General features: G+C 34.4%; 1 protein-coding gene and 1 pseudogene across 7 annotated transcripts in view; one reads left to right on the top strand and one right to left on the bottom strand.

Annotated features, from left to right (window-relative positions):
- The window catches only part of MRPS30 (mitochondrial ribosomal protein S30), a 130,468-nt gene that overhangs the window by 67,410 nt on the left and 44,338 nt on the right, over positions 1 to 18,720 (bottom strand). For 4 of the 7 annotated variants that reach the window (XR_005019241.1, XM_036846316.1, XM_036846312.1 and 1 more), the window contains 3 exons: positions 15,905 to 15,932; positions 13,168 to 13,304; positions 8,692 to 8,766 (listed from right to left, as the gene is read on the bottom strand). Coding sequence is in view for 6 of the 7 variants with exons in the window: in XM_036846316.1 (XP_036702211.1) it covers positions 8,700 to 8,766; positions 13,168 to 13,304; positions 15,905 to 15,932 (232 nt within the window). In the remaining variant the exon portion in view is untranslated. Of the gene's footprint in view, positions 1 to 6,268; positions 6,295 to 8,691; positions 8,767 to 13,167; positions 13,305 to 15,904; positions 15,933 to 18,720 lie in introns of those variants that run through there. The other 3 variants (XM_036846314.1, XM_036846317.1, XM_036846319.1) reach the window with 3 other exon arrangements.
- Positions 16,515 to 16,669, top strand: LOC118893741 (annotated as a pseudogene).

Genomic DNA, 18,720 nt, shown 5'->3' with positions numbered 1-18,720 from the left:
TCAGAGGTCAGATGGAGAACACACTGAATATGAGTTGAAAATGCCATACTCTTTTAAAAGTCAACAATTTCTGTTAAATGGTAGATCCTGCTTTTTCCAAAGGCTGCATGTAGAAAGTTTATTGACGGTAATTTGAAGTATATTTGCAAATTTCCTTTTCACCTACTTATGTATATGTAGAGAATATATGTATCTGCTCTAAACTCTCTGGGGGGATTTTTATAAGCAAGATTTCTAGATATTGATAACACGTTCTTGTAAAAGGCAACACAGGACAGAAGAGGCATTGGCTTTGAAATCAGATGCACCTGCCTTTCTGTCCTAGCGCCATGATTTCTCAGTTGCATGACCTCGGGCAAACACTACACCCTCTTCCTAGGCCTCGGTTCCTTGATAGGCAGCAATGGGATAAAAATGTTGAACCACCTCATGGAGTTAATTATCTGAACACCTGGAAGGGGGTGGACACAATATGTGCTAATTGATATCTGCATACCACGCTTTCCAACTTGTTGCATTAGGCTCCAGTCTAAATTAATGGTAACTCTTCAGATGAGGCCTAACTTGAGTTCTTCAAAAATAATTCAAGAAATTAAATTTCAAAACACTGATAAGTTTAGAGCTAAACCAAAAAAATTTTTCTACTGCCCTCCCTTTTATTACTCAAAACAATATCATACAACATCCAGGTATTTATTACTACATTGATTTTAATCCTCTGATTTTGAGACATAGATATATTGATCTGGATATTTCCCCATCTTTTCTAGATACAAACAGGATTTTTCTCACAATTGGGTATTGTTTCAAAGGAGGAATATATTCCTATATATTCTATATATAACATCTAAAACCAAGGCAGCTGATTAATTAGAACTTCAGGAATTCTCAACAAAGAAACCTGTCTAAAGGAACTTGGGTCAGTGCCATGCATTTGTGACAACTCAAACATACTGACGTGTAATTTAAACTACACATTTAACACATAGAAATCATAAGATTTAAAATAGAATTTTCCATCATGCATTGGAAAATTCTATTTGAGTTTCTACTCAATGGCTTGCGGGGAGAAAAAAGAAATGGTTTCTGATTATGGAAAGGAGCAGAAACATTAGATCATCTAAGGGACATAAGCAGTATGTATTAAGATCTTTCCACACAACCTTAAGTAAGTGAGTAAATGGGCATTTGATACTCTGCCTTCTCATCCCAAAAACATATGAGTATATTGTTTTGAAACTTTCTCATCGTTCATCTTTCTTCCTTAAATTTTTCCTAACTACCACTCTTTAGGCAGGTATTGTTATGGAATACATTAACTAGAGAGTTTTCAGAGGAATGTGATTTCTTTGTCAACCTAAAAACAAAAGTTTACAGATAAATATGGACTTCAAAGAAACTCTTTTAAAATCTTCTCTTAAATAACAGAATCTCTTTCTTTTTAACTTTCTGTAGGGTTGACATCAAAAGCATAAGATTGTTTTTCCTGTTTCGAACAACTCAGCTGGCAGTCACTAATACAGTTTGTTTGAAAGACTTATGAGACAAATAAAAGAGAGCTATTTAGGCTGATTTTCTTGTCTAAGGACAATCTGAGGGAGTCTTGCCGAGGGACAATGGGCAGTGCCTACAGAAGACAATGTCCATCTAACCTGAGGGCAAGAAAATGAGTGTGCCCATGCCAAGATAACCCATCTGTAACCTGCTGTTTTAATTACTGGGAACTGCAGTACAAATGACACAAATAACAATGTTAGAGCTTAAGAAGGGGAAATTATCTTAATTGACCTTGGTAGAATTTCTCTGCCCTAAAATAGATGAAGTATATCAATTTTCACAGGTAGTATTAACTCTGTTCTAATTAGAAACTTTATTTCCTGAGAAATGGATAGTAAACAATGTCAGAGTAAGAAAGCTTCTTAAAAACAGGTTATTTGACAGATAGATATTTGTAATGATATTTATATTCATTCTGCTCATAATTTCTTTATTTCATCTCTTTTATCAATTTTGCCTTTACCTTATAAAAATTCCTATATATATTTTAACCTATTTTTTATTCAATGCACACAAATTTATATCTCCACTTTTTAATGTATGTTGTAAAGTTTTAATGTATAACATAAATCTTGCTACAGCATTACCCAGGAAGAACAAGTGGTAAAAAATAACATCGTACTGACCAAGAAAATTGTACTAAGTATCATAAACTATGATCAGGGGTCAGTAAACTTTTTCTGGATAAAGTAAGACAATAAATATTTTAGACTCTATCGCTACTACCCAATTCTGTTATAGCACAAAAGCAGCCATAGACAGTAAATGAGAGTGGCTGTATTCTAATAAAGGGTATTGACAAAAACAAGGGACAGTCTGGATTCGGTGGTGCCAGTAGTAGTTTGCAAATTCCAGACATATATAACTAAAAATCAGCTTGTAGCAAATTTTTCAAAAATTAAATCATGGTATAAACAGTAGGAAAGAAGTTCAAATTTAAAGTTTTGCTTTAGTAACAATGAAGCGCAACATGGTACTTGTTCATTTGCTTGCAGTTCTTCCTGGTATGTTTTTCCTGGTATGTTTTCCCAAGTTTAAATGCTTCTGCAACATGTTTAAATGTGTCCTTATCAAATGCCAGGTTAGGTGTAAAGGAAGAACTAGAAGAGGCTGATACCACACCAACTTACTGTTTGGCTAATATAAAGGTTTCAGGCTCCTTATTCAAAAGCAACATTCCAAATGCATAAAGTCTACAAGTGAGATTCTTCACAAATACTGGTTAATAAGTAAAGTGATACTAAAAAGAAAGCATGTCTCTATAACAAAGTCCAGAAGTGAAAATTAGCATCACAGAGGTCTTTAACTTCTCTGTGGAATGTTTAGTCCAAGTATTCACCCATTGCTGTTCCCCAAGAACAAAATGAGTAGAGGTGGCTTCCCGGGAAAGAAGCATTGACAGTTGAGATCAAACGTGTAAAGCCTGTATTAATGCATTTTCATTGCTTGAAGCATATTAGGAAAAAAATGGATCTTTTCCTTTGTTTCCTGTCTCAAGCATTAACAAGACTCAAGAGCTTGCCAGAGATATCCATTACTCTCCGTTCAACAGGTGCTTAATCTAGTAATAAATAACAAAATATATTTCCCTTTGAAAAAGTGAGTGCACGAAGATGAAACAAACAGGCTTAAGTAAATCGTAGGGAAGATTTGTATTCAAATGCCATAACAGACTACCTTGGAAAAGTGTGAGAAATCTATTTCTTTGGTATTTAAAAATTAAAACATAAGGTAATAGTAACCAAATGATACACAGATTATTTATATTGAAACACTATGATTTGAAATTAACCTGTTATCAAGTTTTAAAAAATTGATCCAAATAGTTCCATAATTTATGTCATTATTTCAGTATCCATTTATCTCCCTACAGCTCTTCCTTCATTCATTTATTCAACACAAATATACTCACCAAGGCAGGTGATATCATGGTGAAAACATAAGAGCCTTGCCCTTCATAGTTTAGGAAGAATTTGATGTGCGAAGAGACAACTACTATAAAAGAAAGGAGTCTTTTTGTTATACTGTAGTTTCTTCAGTTCATCATTGTCTTATTGTATAGACAGACAGGATGGGTGAAAAGAAAGATGATGTCCAAGCTGTGGAACAACTTGTGCAAAAGCCCAGAAGCTTCCCTAAAATGTCAACATGTGAAAATGACAGAAATTTGGTACAACTGGAGCAGAGTGGAGCCAGGAAAGGAAAGGGAGATAGATGGCAAACCATCATGAGAGGTCTCGTGGAGATCCTGCACAGGAGTGAAACAAAGAGGAGTCCACAAAACAAACGAATTGGGCAGAGGAAGATTAAATGCAAGGCAAGGAGACTGGTTAGGAGTTTCCGGTCTGTTTTGTTTCCTATTCAAATGTAAATAGAGAGATTTGTATTGAATCATGCAAAGGGCAGGAATCTAAACCCTCAAACTCTAGAATCCAGCCTTTTCTTTAACAGTTGTACTCTATCAAAACCAAAGACAACAGCAGCTATGTTACTACAAGACTAACCAATGTCTGTGAACATGATGGTTGAATTAAGTCCCTTTGGGGCAGTACTGTTATGACCATAAATTATAATTAAAATGTATTGCTTTCTTTCTATTTTGAATGGTTTTATTATGCTTCCTGTTTCCTCCCTCACAAAAACATTAAACACACAAACATTTCCTTGAACACACACCCACATTATCTAATGTTCCCTCTCCTCCAAGTCAGACATGCCTCATTCTCCACTGCCCCCGTCTCACTAGATTTAAAAAAAGAAAAAAAAAATGAAGCATGCCAACCTGTGGCAAGGGGGAAGGGGGAGATGAAAACGTTCATGAGAAAACAAAAATCAGGAGATGCGGGGCTAGAATATAAAAAGAAAAACAACTTTTAAATTGTTTTTCAGATCATTGTGTGAGTTTATGTTTTAAATTTTGTTTGGACACTGATTGGGGAACCTCTATTTATTTTTATATGGTTAATGATTAAAATTGCAAACAAGAATTAAGAATGTTTTCACCTTAGCCCTTGCTTTACCCTCAAAATAAAACAATCGAGGATGTATTTCTCAATTTCATTTGACGTGTAGGAAGCAAAAAGCTTAGCCTGGGTTACAGATCGAGGCATATTTCTTCATCCACTTCCCATCATTCCTTAATATGTTATATTCTCTTCTGCCTTCACTTTGCTTTGCTCATATTTTTTCTCTTCCATGAAGCACTGCTCTCCTTCCCCCCACTTTAGACAACATGACTGCCTTTCATCTTTCAATACCTAGTTCGTGTATCTGCTTTTTGTTGAAATCTTCTGATTCTCCCTGAGTTAGGTGCCCACCTTTTGGTTCTCATTGCCCTTATGATCATCTTTCTAATGTGGCATTTAGAAAGTTGAATTGTAATTCTTTGCCTATTTTCCTGCACTAAGCTGTGAATTTCTTGAGAACAAGATCATGTGTGATTGCAATTTTTATATATGCCATCACTAGTAAAATGGCAGCCACGTAATAAGCTCTCAATAAATATTGAATTAAATAGTAATCACCATAAGAAATACAAAGTACCAATGAAATTAGACAACTGTTACTCAAATTATTATGCATATTACAGGATCCATTAGTTCATCTAAAGTCATTTTCTTTCTTTTAAAATCCAAACAGGGAGCTGTTTTTCTAAGTTGATACAAAAATCTTTGCCTAGCTTTGCTTCCCAGTGGTTTAGGATAAGTCAAAGGAATTAAGCCACATTGTCCCTTAACCTTTAAATTGAAAAGCAAAGTTAGGATGTTTTCACAATTGTAATATATAATACATTCTTAAACATATGTAAATAATAGTGGGTTTCCACTTTCATGTAATATTGATAATCATGTAATATTGTTTTCAATCATTGCAATTAGCATCAGAAGTTCCCCAACAGGAACTGAGATGATTAAGCAATAAATCAAACTAAAATATAAAATAATACATTTTAATTGTTCTGCATTTGAGGGTTTGGTTATTAGTTTTTGTTTTCTTGGACTGAATTCTACCTAGAGGAAATGTTTAGCCTTAAGGCTAGAGAACACTAATCATTACTTAAGTTCTTGAGTATATTATTTGCTAAGACTCTGTCAGCTTCGTCATTAGAGATTTTTCTTCCTCAGTCGGAGGAAATGCAGCTATTATAGATCTTTTGAAGACCTCTGGTGGTAAAAAGGAAGCATTGTTCACCTCCTACTTCACAATTCACGATGTTAAATTTCCCTTGGTGCACTTTCTGTTATTTAATTTCTGTTGTGCACAGGAATAATTCAAAAACTAATAAAGTTTCCCAAGATATGTACTTCTGTTCTATTACTTGAGTCTTAACTTTTTCAACTATAAATTGAGTGAACAAAAACACCAACAAGAACAACAAAAACCCAAACAGTTAATCATAGTGAAGATACTTATTTTATTTATTTACTTTTGGCTGCATTGGGTCTTTGTTGCTGCACTCAGGCTTTCTCTAGTTGCAGCGAGCAGGGGTTACTCTTCGTTGCAGTGCGCAGGCTTCTCATTGCCATGGCTTCTCTTGTTGCGGAGCACGGGCTCTAGGTGTGTGGGCTTCAGTAGTTGTGGCACGTGGGCTCAGTAGTTGTGGCTCACGGGCTTAGTTGCTCCGTGGCATGTGGGATCTTTCTGGACCAGGGCTTGAACCCATGTCCCCTGCATTGGCAGGCAGATTCTTAACCACTGCGCCACCAGGGAAGCCCGCTAATTTATTCTTTATTGTTTCTAAGTATAGAAGTTGGACCAGAAAAGAAGACAGTTTTTCAGTTCAGTATAACAATGCTCTCTGTCAAACATGAAAAGGAATATTCACAAAGTTGAGTTTTTAAGCTCTAGCTGAATAACCATTTGTCAAGCAAGCTATAGAAGGGAGTTTTACATGGGACACATGACCTCTGCAGGTCTTCTCGCTTCTATATTTGAGAATTTTCCATCTATAATTCAGCCCATCTTTGCAAACAAATTCATATTAATAACTTGCCATTTATACGAGCCATACCCAAATATAAACTTTGTTTACATGTAAATTTAGGCAAGTTCTCACCTCAATCTGGGACTCAGTTGTCTCCTATGCAAAAATGAAGGGATGGTGGTTGACTAAAATTCTGAGCATCAGAAACTGGACGCAATGCCATACCCATTGGACTTCAAATAGACCTAGTTTTAAGTTCCATCTCTGACATAATTATTAGGTCATACAAATTAAGTTCCTGGAGGTTCAATGTATTGTCTACAATATGGGAGCCATCTTCCAACACCCATTTAGTGCTTTAATTCCTTCTACAATATCATCTTCAAATATGGAAAACACTCAATGATTGCTATAAAATTATTTTCAATATATCACTGAAATCTGTCTTTCTGCAATTTTTATCCATTAGCATAGGTAACTCTTAAAAGACAAGAGTCCTCTCCTTCTCTCTTTCACATCTGTTCAAATGCTTAAGAAATTGCTTATGCTGCTAGTTAGCTAAAAATTCCTCCAACTCTCCTCGTTTGATATAGTTTCAAGTTTTCTTACTGTTCTCATAATTCGCCTATGAGCTGTCACCAGTAGGGCTGATATAAGTTTAAAATAGAGCATAGAGCAAGATAAAAGTTTACTAGAGTTAGTAAAAGGCTGTGAGCTTCCTTCTCTGATAGCCTTAAAACTTTATGCACCTGGAAAGATCCAGCCAAAATGAGAAGAAAAGGGAATAGGAATAGATAATCTTTTAAAATTCATTTCAGCCTCACATTACAGTTGCATGAATCTTCCATGTAGACGCCCCATTACTACAATCTGAGTTCAAAGGAACAACTTGGGTCATACATTCAAAATGAATGTGCAAGTGCACCTTACACATTGTCAGTGGCCCGGAAAACTTGTAAAATCATTTTTATAGGAAACTAAATTTCCCAAGGTTTTACTGATTTAGTAGTTTCCAGTAAATGAAACAAATAGGTCATATTTCTTATCTCTGCATATATTGCAACATTTTACTATAGATATCTATGTTTAGTTTGTATTTTCCTTTATTCCACTATTATTTACACATAAATAATAATTAGCTCCCTGTCAAGCTAAAACTTAGATGTTAACTTCATAATTATAATTTTATGATACAGACATCATTAGTGAATGGACAATTACAGAACACAGGCTAAAACTGGATTATAAAATGAGATTCTACAGCAAATGTGTCATAGTCCAGAAAAGGCTACAGGTTACTTTAACAGAGAATATTTAGGCCTTCTGGGAAGGATTCAGTGTCCATAGGTTGTTTCCAAAAAATAGTTACTTGGTGTCACATTAACAAAGAGTATAAAATAGGTTTCCAAAAGGGCTAATAAAAAATTCAGTCAATGTAAACATTAGAAACCTTCATTGTGGGGTAAGAACCAGATAACCAATATTATAATTAGGACTCTGTTTTTGGCCTCATTACAAGAAAGACAACAGATACAGAGTAGAGCTTGAATTGAAAACCCAGTTTCAGAAAAGTAAACTTTCTGCATTTCAGTCACCTCATTTGTTATAAACACTTACCTTGAAGAGTTTCTCTGATGGTTAAAATAGGCTACAAATGATGAATATTAGAACATGCATGTCTCAATTTCATATATGAGAAATAAATATTGTTTAATTTAGACCAAACAATTATAAGAATAGACATATTTTCTTTTAAGTAGAAAAAATAGAACAGTTAAAAAATTGCTGTTATTTAACTACTTATATCCCCTCAACATTAGTGTTTTATTATACAATTAGAGATTGCCTTTCCTACAAGTAAGTGAAATGATTCAGGAATTAATATAGAAATTTTACAATTATTATATAGATCTCAAAATTGAAAATCTGTTATATTAAAACTTAAGGGTCTTGATAAAAATGTTTCTCTTAAGATGTTCTACCAAAAAAAAAAAAAAACTGACTAAACTGCACACATATGAAGATTACTCTTTGATTATGGAGATAGATACAAGTATTAGAGTCAAATCTTATTTATGGTTTCAGCACTCAGCTTCATGGTTTGCCTGATTATGTTTAATAAAAGTGAGTCACATTGTGTAATAGGTGCTAAAATTGCTATAACACTACAGATTGAAATTTATTACATTAAGGTTCAGAAATATATATACCTCATTCACTAGGCCTGAAGTGGAAGATTCTTCAGTAGAATGCCGTCATTAGCACTCTCTAATCCATAGGTGTACCTGTTTGGGAAGGAAGTTATTATACTTTTCTCATTACTCAAAATCGTCTCTATTAATATAATTAGACATGGATACTTCTAATATAAAAATAAAATCAGAATAAACATTATGTTACTTGAGAAGAAACAATAAAAAGCAAGATTTAAAGAAATGCAAAATTTTAAATATAAAAAGGTCACTTATTAATTAATTCTGAGATACACCTTAATATAACATACTACAAAAATCACACAGAGTTGGCAAAATAACTATTATCCTAATTTTCAAATGAGAAAATGGAAGTTCAGAGAAGTTAGATGTATAATCATAGATCACATTCTTAGCAAGGGGCAGGACTGGAACTTGCACCCAGGTCTTCAGGTTCCAAAATCATAAGATTATGCTTCAGAGAAAAATTCATAGTGGGCAACTACAGACATGTTGTTGACAATAAAGCACATGGTCTCAGAATCCTATTACTGAAGAGTCTACGTATGTCTTGTTGCAATAATTTAGTAAGCTTCAGGGCTTCCAACAACCTCATAACAGGTTAAATATCTGCAGCCTTTTTTGTCTTCTTTTCAATATTTAGCTTCATACTGTAGACAGAGCACCCAAGAGAACTGTCTACAATGATGGAAATAGTCTACATCTGCACTATCCAAAATGGTAGCCAATACCCCCATGGGACTATTGAGAACTTGAAATGTGGCTAATATGATGGAGGAACTGAATTTTTTGTTTTATTTAATTTTAATTTAACATGCCACATGTGGTTGATGGCCACTATATTGTACAGTGCAGCTATAGACAATATAGTGTTATAGCTCTATGTTTTGAGAGCTGTTTCTTCTAATGTACAGCAATGGAAGATACCAATTTAAAAAAAAAAGAAAATTAAAAGAAACAGTTGAGATCTGAAATAAGACAACCATCTCTGTAGCATAGGTATGGAGTCAAAACACAACCATGGGCCAGCCAAGTTTAGCATCTGTAAGAAGGCAGGGCCAGATGGGAATTCCCAACTCGGCAAGTATGAGAAACTTAAAGTGATCCACTCCAGCTTAGGCAATAAAACAAATTTCATCCTACTCAAGGTATGGTCAATTGACCCAGTCTGTGACCAAACTCAGCCAGAGGTTAAAACTTAGATTAAGCAAGGAAAGTAGAAGCAAGCAAATGCAGCCTAGAGGTCAGGACATGGGCCATATTTACATCTAGCTTAGTGACTAGTTTCCAGGTCTCCTGAATCTCTGAGGAACAGGAGCCCTGAGTCACAAATACAAGACCTAGTTCAGGTCTGAGAGTTCTGGTGAGTTTGGATGGAGAAAATTATAAAACTGCCAATAAGAAGGGGGTAAAAGCAGGTGAGGTAGAAATAAAATCTTCCACTCATTATAAGCCTCTAAATAATGAATAGGGAGATAACCTACAACCTTAAAAAATATCTGATAAATTTACTCTAGATAAAATGAAAACAAGGCAATCTGAAAATATTTTTAGAAATATGAATGTTTAGCATCCTTACCGAGCACAAAGAAGAGATAGCACTCATCAAAACGAACAAGAAATTATGAAACCAGCATGAAGAAATTATGCAAGAATGGGTGAATTTAAAGAACAAAATGGAAATCCTAAGAAATGATCAAATAAATTCATTGAAACTGAAAACTTAAAATAAGGTAAACTCCAATCTGAAGTATTGTAAAAAGAAAATTAGTAAATTCAAAGATGATGTAGAAAACTTCATCCAAAATGTAGACTAAAAAGATAACAAAATAGAAACTTTAAAAACAAGGTTAAAAATTATAGCTTGGGAGACTCCAGCATACACATAACCATAATTCCAGAAAATGAAGAATAAAGTAAAAATGTAAAATGACATATATAAGTTAAAAAAATCAGTAAACACAAACAAAATCTAGCTAGATGCTTGCTCCAATATACTCCTTAAATATGAAGTGGGAAATTTAACAGTGAAGATTGATAAATAGTCTCCAAGAATATAATAACCAATAAACAAATGATAGTAAATAACATAATAAAAATGGAAAAGATAATCATTTATATGTAAACACATAAATACATTGCCTTAAAATATGTAAAGTAAACATTATGGAATTATAAGATATTGATAAAAGTCACAAATATAATTGGAGATTTAAATCTATTTCTTTTATACATGGATAGAGTCAATTACTGACAACAGAGAGGATTTAAAGAACACAATAAACTCAATTACACAGATATATAATTGAGAATCCTACACCCAACAAATAATAATCTTTTCAAGCTTGCCTGAAACATTTTCAATATTTAGCCGTACTATTAAAAGATGACTTATATTTACTTATAAATTACCAAAAGAAAGACTCTAGCTTGATCTTTTCTTTGCTCAGCCTATAAATAAAACAAAAGCTCTTCAGACAAATAATACTGCTCTTTTCTGCAGACACTGGCAATTTTTATTTTCCTCCACTAGAAAATATTAACTGACTCTTGAACATTAACAAGGAACTGCTTCTATTTTAAAGGTGCAGAGGGGGAAGAAAGACTATCTTGTAGAGGAAAATTCTTATTACAAACTAAGCACTATTCCAACAAAATTCGTAGTCCGAAGTATCAGTAACATTTCATTTATAGTCACATTTCTATCTAAAAAATAAAGGACATAGGTAAATTCTGATGGTAGGAAATATCCAGCCTTTTCTAACCATCCACAAACTTTCCCCAGTTCTCCCCAAGCATACTTAGATTCTTTCACATAGTCAGTATTTGATTGAATAAAAGAAAATATGTTGTCAAAGTAACCAAGAGTTTTCATTATCACTCAGACCTGTGTTAGCAATTACCAATGCCCATATTCTTTAGGAAGTGATTCCTTGCAGTGAAAGTACCATTGCCTTGATTCTGGCAAGTTGGTGCTCGGTTGGTTGGTGGATCATTTCACAAAAACAATAACTCATGTTGGGGACATAATTTATCTACAGTTACACATTAGACTGGTATGAAAATAAAACTTCAGTGCACCATTCAACTATCGTACCTTCCATAACTGATTTTTGTATAACCAAAAGATGCGTAACTACACTTAATTTAATCACCCTCTAATGTTTATTGCCATTTGCAGATATAATCGCATTTTGAAATTGGTTGACACTGTAATGGTATAATAGAGTCTATCTAAAGCTTGCTAACTTTTTAACTTACTTTTTTTATTACTCTTGTACAGAAGGACACACATATAACTTAAACTAACTGTGACTTGTTTATTACATTTATACTAAAATAAATATTTTGCCAAATCAGTGTGCACACATTTATTTCTAATTAGATTTTCATTTTAATTATATTGAGGACCCAACCACTTTAAAATCTGCTAAAAATTCTAAATAGGTAGCAGAACTTTATGCAATTATAGCACAATTTGCATAAAAATATTGGGCACTAAACACATCCATAAGTGTATATTTCTCTAAGGATTTTCTCTAGACTTGGACTTGCCTTGCTCTATTTCCCTGTATGCAGGAGTCTTTTGGCTGCACCGCAGTTCCGGTGAGTTGGCTTCCTCTACTTGCTCTTAAATTCCCTTCCTACCTGTGTCTTGTAACATGTCAAAACCAGTGGCCTATGATATGTGAAATCTTTAGACCATGACAAGCACTCAGGTACTGTTGCCTGAATCACCTGCTGCATTTACTGAACAGGCAGATCCTCCTCGACAACCTGCAATGTCTACCTGCCCCTCACTGGCTACTGTTAAAGTCTGTCCTGGATCCTTCATCTGCCATGGTAGTGCTGTCTACTCGCCAGGCCTTAGCAACTCCAATACCACCTGAGACCCAGTGCTGACATTCAGAAGTTGATTCAATCTGCATTGTGAGGGAAGACAGCACAGGGGAGAGGGTTGGGTTTGTTTTTTGGGTTTGTTTTTTTCCTTTTAAAAACTGATTTTTATTCTCAGAAATGTCTCCTTGTATTCCTCCAAAGAAAGCAGTGTTCAATGAAGAATAAAGAAGAAGGAGAATGAAGCAGAAAAGGAGGAGGAGGGGATGGAAGAGGAAGAAAAGAAATAAGAGGAGGAGAAATGAAAAGGAAGAGTTATATTAAAGGCTGCTTGTCATAAGAGGTGAACTCATAGACAGAGAATTTTCTCTGAAGATGTTAGAAGTCAACTCGTAATTGAAACTTCTCTTTTGCCTATTTAGTGAATGATCCTGCTCTACTTGAGGAGGCAAACAGGAAATGAGATATAATTTTCCCCTAGCAGCTCAAGGAGATTGCATTGTTTACTCGTGATTTATTGATGAAAGGATCAATAGCACTTTCTCTGTTTCCAGCTATTATTTCAACAAATAACAGTGTAACCTTGCTTGGATTCAGTGCCCCAGACACAAAAGGAAATGCAGTTCATCAGTCTACCTTTCATCGACATCGTGTCCCAGACTGGTCCTTTCGTGGAGAGATTGCAGAGCGGGTGAGGGACAGAATTGGTTTCCAGTATTCTTTTTGCTGGAATTTACTCTATTCCTCACATGACAATATTCAACATCAGGCATCTAGCAAAAATATAATCACATATATTTTTTAAGTTAGGAAATGTACTGTTTTCATGTAATGTTTGTCATTAGTTAAAGTTACATTGCTTTATATATAACTTTCCAGATAATGATTTTGAAATTGGGTATTGATAAACATTGAGATCTTAGTTCTCCAGCCAGGGATCGAACCCAGGCCCCCCTAACCACTGGACCACAAGGGAATTCCTGAAAAATATCAACTCTTAAAGTACTAAATCAATTATATCTAATATGATTTCTCTAAACCATATAGCTCCACATTCAATAATAAGAATTTTTGTCAATTTCCATTGCTATCTCTGGAAAACTCCACTGAACTTCATTTGAGAAAAATTTGTTTACAAGTTTATTGATAGGTTTTATTTTCCTAAGGATAGATAGAATCATAGAGAAATGCAACATGTCAATGATAGAAATACAAAGCTGTACAAAAAATAACAAAAGATTAGAGGTTCTTTAACTGTCTAACCATAGAGGAATAATGGAATGAATTATGGGATATCAAACCAATGAAATATTCTGCAGATATTCATAACTGTATCTCTGAGAAATTTATAATAATACAGGAAAATATGATGTGTACTGGTAAAAAGAAAACTAAATAGAAGTTGATATTGCTTATATACACCTATGAAAATCCCTAAAGGTGAACATAGATAAAACATTAGAAGAAAATATACTAAAGGTTAAAAGACACAACCTTTGAATGATAATATTTAAAGTGGGTTTTTTTCTCTTATTTCTCCTTTTTGTATTTTCTAAATTTTCTCTAATAAGAAAGGAAAACATTTTTAAAATAAGAAACTGTACAGTTTTTTTCTCCTTTCTTTCAGTTGGATCGCCCCAGTATGGCTTTATTACTTTATAACAGTGACATTTTCTGATCTGGGAAATAACCTCACAAAATGGGAAAGCAAATTCAAAAATCAATGTTCATTTGTTTTAAATTATGTATGATTTTGAATTCTTCATTCTTCACCAATAATCTAAAGGTAACACACAAAAAAGGTAAAACTTGGAAGTCCTGTCATTTTTTATTTAAATCCAACATGGTAGATAGCATGTGTGTAGCATGAAGTGTTACTTTGAAATCATTTTTTTTCCAAAGTGACAAACTACCAAATGAAAAACAAGACATGTTTGTGAAAAAAGTAATTTCCAATATTGTTAGATGGAAATATAACAGGTTTAGCTAAGCAAGGACTAAACAAGGGATCATTTATATATTTAATGAATCACATAGGGAATAAGTTATTTATAGAACTGTAATTTGGTGTATTTGTTAAATTTCACTGGTATTAAAAAATAAAAGCATTATCATAGCACAGTTATTGCTTTTTGAAATTTATTATTTCTTTAATAATCACTATTTGAGAAACTACCCTTTAAAATACGTCTTAGGGTCTTCTTCCATGTAGAACATATGATACCTAATATCATGTGAGCTCTTAATTTAACCATCTGAGAAATAATATAGTATAATTACCTACCATTTTTAATCTATCTTAGCCATTTCCAATACTCACGACCATAACTTACAACTAAAAAAAAAATAACAATAATAAAAGGACTGACAAACCATATATCAATTCTTAATAGCATACAAAGATTTTCTGGGATAACAAAGATTCGAGTGAACTTTCCAAATAGTTTACTCAGTTGATGGCCTATTCCAAAGTACGAGACAAATTCAATGCAAATCGTTATTTCATACAGGAAAGCTAGAGTAGCACTTTCAGAATAAAGCAAATTTCCCATGAACTGAATGTGGCACACCTTGGCCTATTTTGTGATAGAGATTGCTAAAAGAGGAGGAAAGGTATATCTTATTCTTATTTGAGGACTTAGAGTTCATATTTATTTAAGTACATGTTTGATTTATTTAAAGTAATAGATCTAAAATAAGGAGTGTGCTGCAAAATACACAGTATGTAGCCTAGGACAATTCATCTTTTGATACTCTTGATGACATCTCAAAGCAAAATATTATTTATCATAATTATTTTTGGAGAGAATACTAGTTAGTACATAATTTAATTTCTTATAATGACCTAAAGTCACATTTTCTAATCAAAGTTTCAATTCTCCTCCTCCATGTCCTAGATTTTCTGATCAAATGCAGTCTCAGAAATATATACAAACTTAATCAGAAAAACACTGATGCACTCCAAGGGAAAATACACTGCTGTGTGTGTGTGTGTGTGTGTGTGTGTGTGTGTATGTTGGGGTGTGGGTCAGGGTAGGGGGACAGAAAGAAAAATGGGAGAGAAAACTAGATATCTAGATAGATTTAAACTATATGAAAAATACATACAGAAAAATTAAAGACTGCACGGAAATATTTCAATAATCTTTGAAAATGTTTTAGCAATATCTGGATCAGAGTAATCAGCTAAATTCTGTATGGTGAGGCTTGCTTTTATGGTTAAGAGCTTCACAATCTAGGAATCTTCATGTTGAACATAAATAACCATTTTTCCTTTTGAGTATAGAAATTGAAGGAGATTGAGCTCGTGGATTTCTAACTACAAGATGGGATCCAGAAGTTGTTTTACCACACACGCACATTCTCGACATACCTCATTTTCAGATGACTTGCTTCTTACCCTCAAAGAGGAATACAGAAAGTAAAATCAGTTATTGAAATAGTTTTTTTGAACTAATGTGATAACACATACAGAGCTAGACCTAAACATCTTACCAACTGGCATATATTAGGTATTCCAAAATGCAAATTCTGTGTCAGAACAACTCAGATGCCTTTAGAATGAGAAATTGAGATACTGCATAAGGAAAAGTTAGGAAGTAATGAAGTGACAATAAATTCATGAAGTGACAACTGTCATAGTTGGCTCTGTAGTAAAACTGAGTCTCTCCAACTAAGGATCATCCCACATTCTCTTGGGGGTTTATGAGTTCTCTGAGAATTTAAAAATTTTACTTTTTCATTTAAAGGTAAGCCTTAAAACTAATTTTGACAAGATTAAAGGTTAACCACTCTTTTTCAGTGATAATTACCATGTGAGAGACATTTTAAAAGTATAAGCCTTTAGTTTTCCAAGTTAGTGTTTCTCAAACTGGTGAAGCTTGGAATTTTCAGGGACTAATAAGAAAATGTCTAATTAGTCACATGAGACCTGTGAGTCCCAAATTTTCCTGATCATCTGAGGCATTATATATGTCTTTCCCATCGCTTCTCGGCCTTTTGGCTAAGATCAAGTGTAGTATCTGTTCTTATCAGTTTAATATATGTCTTTCCCAGCTCCTCCCTTAAGAGAGTCAGCAGTCAGTAGGGACTATGGAATGTAAAATGATAGGATTACCTGAGGTAATTTTTACCGCCAGGCAAGTTTGGCATGTACTGCATTAAAGGAAATTGGCTCTCAAGTATAAAGCTCAGAGGATTCCATGTTCTTCCTAAAGGTCAGAGGCAAGAAGAGAGATTTGTTTGGTTCCAAAGCCCCTAATATTTTACTACATCAGATAGAACCCCATTACCACCCACTTCCAAATTCCATCCAGTGCCATAACCAACTAATCAAATTCAGTTCAGTATACCATGCAGCTTGGTACTGGTTATTTACATTATTGTGAAATGCAACACTCTTGTATGTGGAATTACAATTTGAAATTCTGTCCTCGTTATCCTGACTTTTCTTCAATAGAACTGTCTTGCCTCTGCATATAAGAAGGAGTTGAAGATGCAGTTAGTAAACTGAACTATTTGAATTTTAGACACTTCTGGAAATTTATGCAGACAACAGAAAGCATATTTGAATTTGATAGTGCTTTAAAAAAGAATCAGAGGACTTCCTGCTCTGATGTGAAGGCAGGCCCATTAGCATGAATCAAAACAAAGGAATAATTTCCGCTTTTTCTTGATGCTAATTCACTCTGGAGTCATCCTTCTGAGTCTCCGCTTAAGGCTTTTAAAAGACTTGGGGAAAATATGTCACAAAATGGATCCATTTTAAATATTACAAGGACTTGCGGGCTTATTCGTTGTTGGCACTTGCATGTCCTCCATCAGCAGTCTAAAGGCCAACAGAGCTCACTAATCCCCACTGACTACTTTTAAACAGATTGCAGATTTCAGTATCTGATGGAAATGTAAAGGCAATAGCATGGAAAGATTGCAAAGCAACTCTTCTAGTGTCTGGCCAAGTCAAAGAATAAAGAAGCTCCCCACCTACTTCTTTATATTCACTCAGACAGTGAAGGAAAGTGTACTGACCACTTCTGTCTTCTGGCTCTTTCCCAGCTGGACAATCTTACCTCGCTGCAATTTCCCTTTAGCCTACCCTGCTCCAGATATACAGTCACCTTTTTGTTTCTCAAGGCTGAATCCTTCTCACCCTTGAAGATTCCAAGGCCCCTTAGAGAGGCCTTCTCTGAGAACTCTATATAAAATATCCACTTCTGTCTACTTTCTATCATATCACACCACTTTTTTTTGCATAGAACAGAAACTTTAGCTGTCTTGTTTACATTTGTAGACCCAGTACATGTACCAGTCCCTGGATCACAGAAGGTTTTAAATACCTTCACTTCCTTTAAAGTGAAGGAATGAATAAGAGAATGAATTAGTAAATATCCTGTATCTAGTATTCACCTAAACAGTAGAGATGCAAAGTTGAATCAGACGTGGTAAACTCACGGAACTTACCGAGCCAGAAGAATGTTAGACAAGTTTAATATCCAAGGTTTGTGTTTTAGAAAGATCACTGTGGATGGGTAAAGTATGCAAATGGATTGGAAAAGAGCTGGACTGAATGTAGGCTAAGTACTTTGGAGACTATCACAGTAAAGCAAACAAAAAATTATGAGGCTCCAAAGTAAGGTGGTGATATAAGGAAAGAAAAAGAAACTGATCCTAAAGATATTAAGGAGGGTGAATTAATTGTCTGTAAGAAACGAGGAAGATGTTGAGTTTTGATCTTAGATTACAGTCTTAGGTAGCTATATAAATAAAGGTGACTTTCACTGAAATAAGGATATAGTAAAAGGACCATGTTGTTGTGAAAATGTATAAGAAGGAGAGAAAATATTATGTGTTAAGATTCTAACATAGTGACTTTGAACTGTCCAATATGTGTGTTCTTTCCACACCACCAGGCAAGTAACTCAGTTCTCTGTGGACACTGACCAGGCATTTCACAAATTTAGCTCAATTCTGACACTATCTATCTGGAGTTAACCAACAAATCCCACAGGTTAAGGGCTCAGTCCCACGAGACTGCCCCTCTCCCCACCTCCCAATTCAGCACCAATCCCAAATCCAGGTTGTCACCTGTGCTTCTAATTCACAGGCTATAGATCAGAGGTTCCAACACCCGCCTCCTGGGGTTCCATTAATTTACTACAGCAGCTCACAGAATTTAGAGAAACATTTACT

This window comes from Balaenoptera musculus, chromosome 3 (genome assembly GCF_009873245.2).
Source record: "Balaenoptera musculus isolate JJ_BM4_2016_0621 chromosome 3, mBalMus1.pri.v3, whole genome shotgun sequence".
NCBI classification, from domain to species: domain Eukaryota; kingdom Metazoa; phylum Chordata; class Mammalia; order Artiodactyla; family Balaenopteridae; genus Balaenoptera; species Balaenoptera musculus.
Note: the sequence above shows the minus strand (reverse complement) of the source record. Positions and strands in the feature narration are given on the sequence as shown.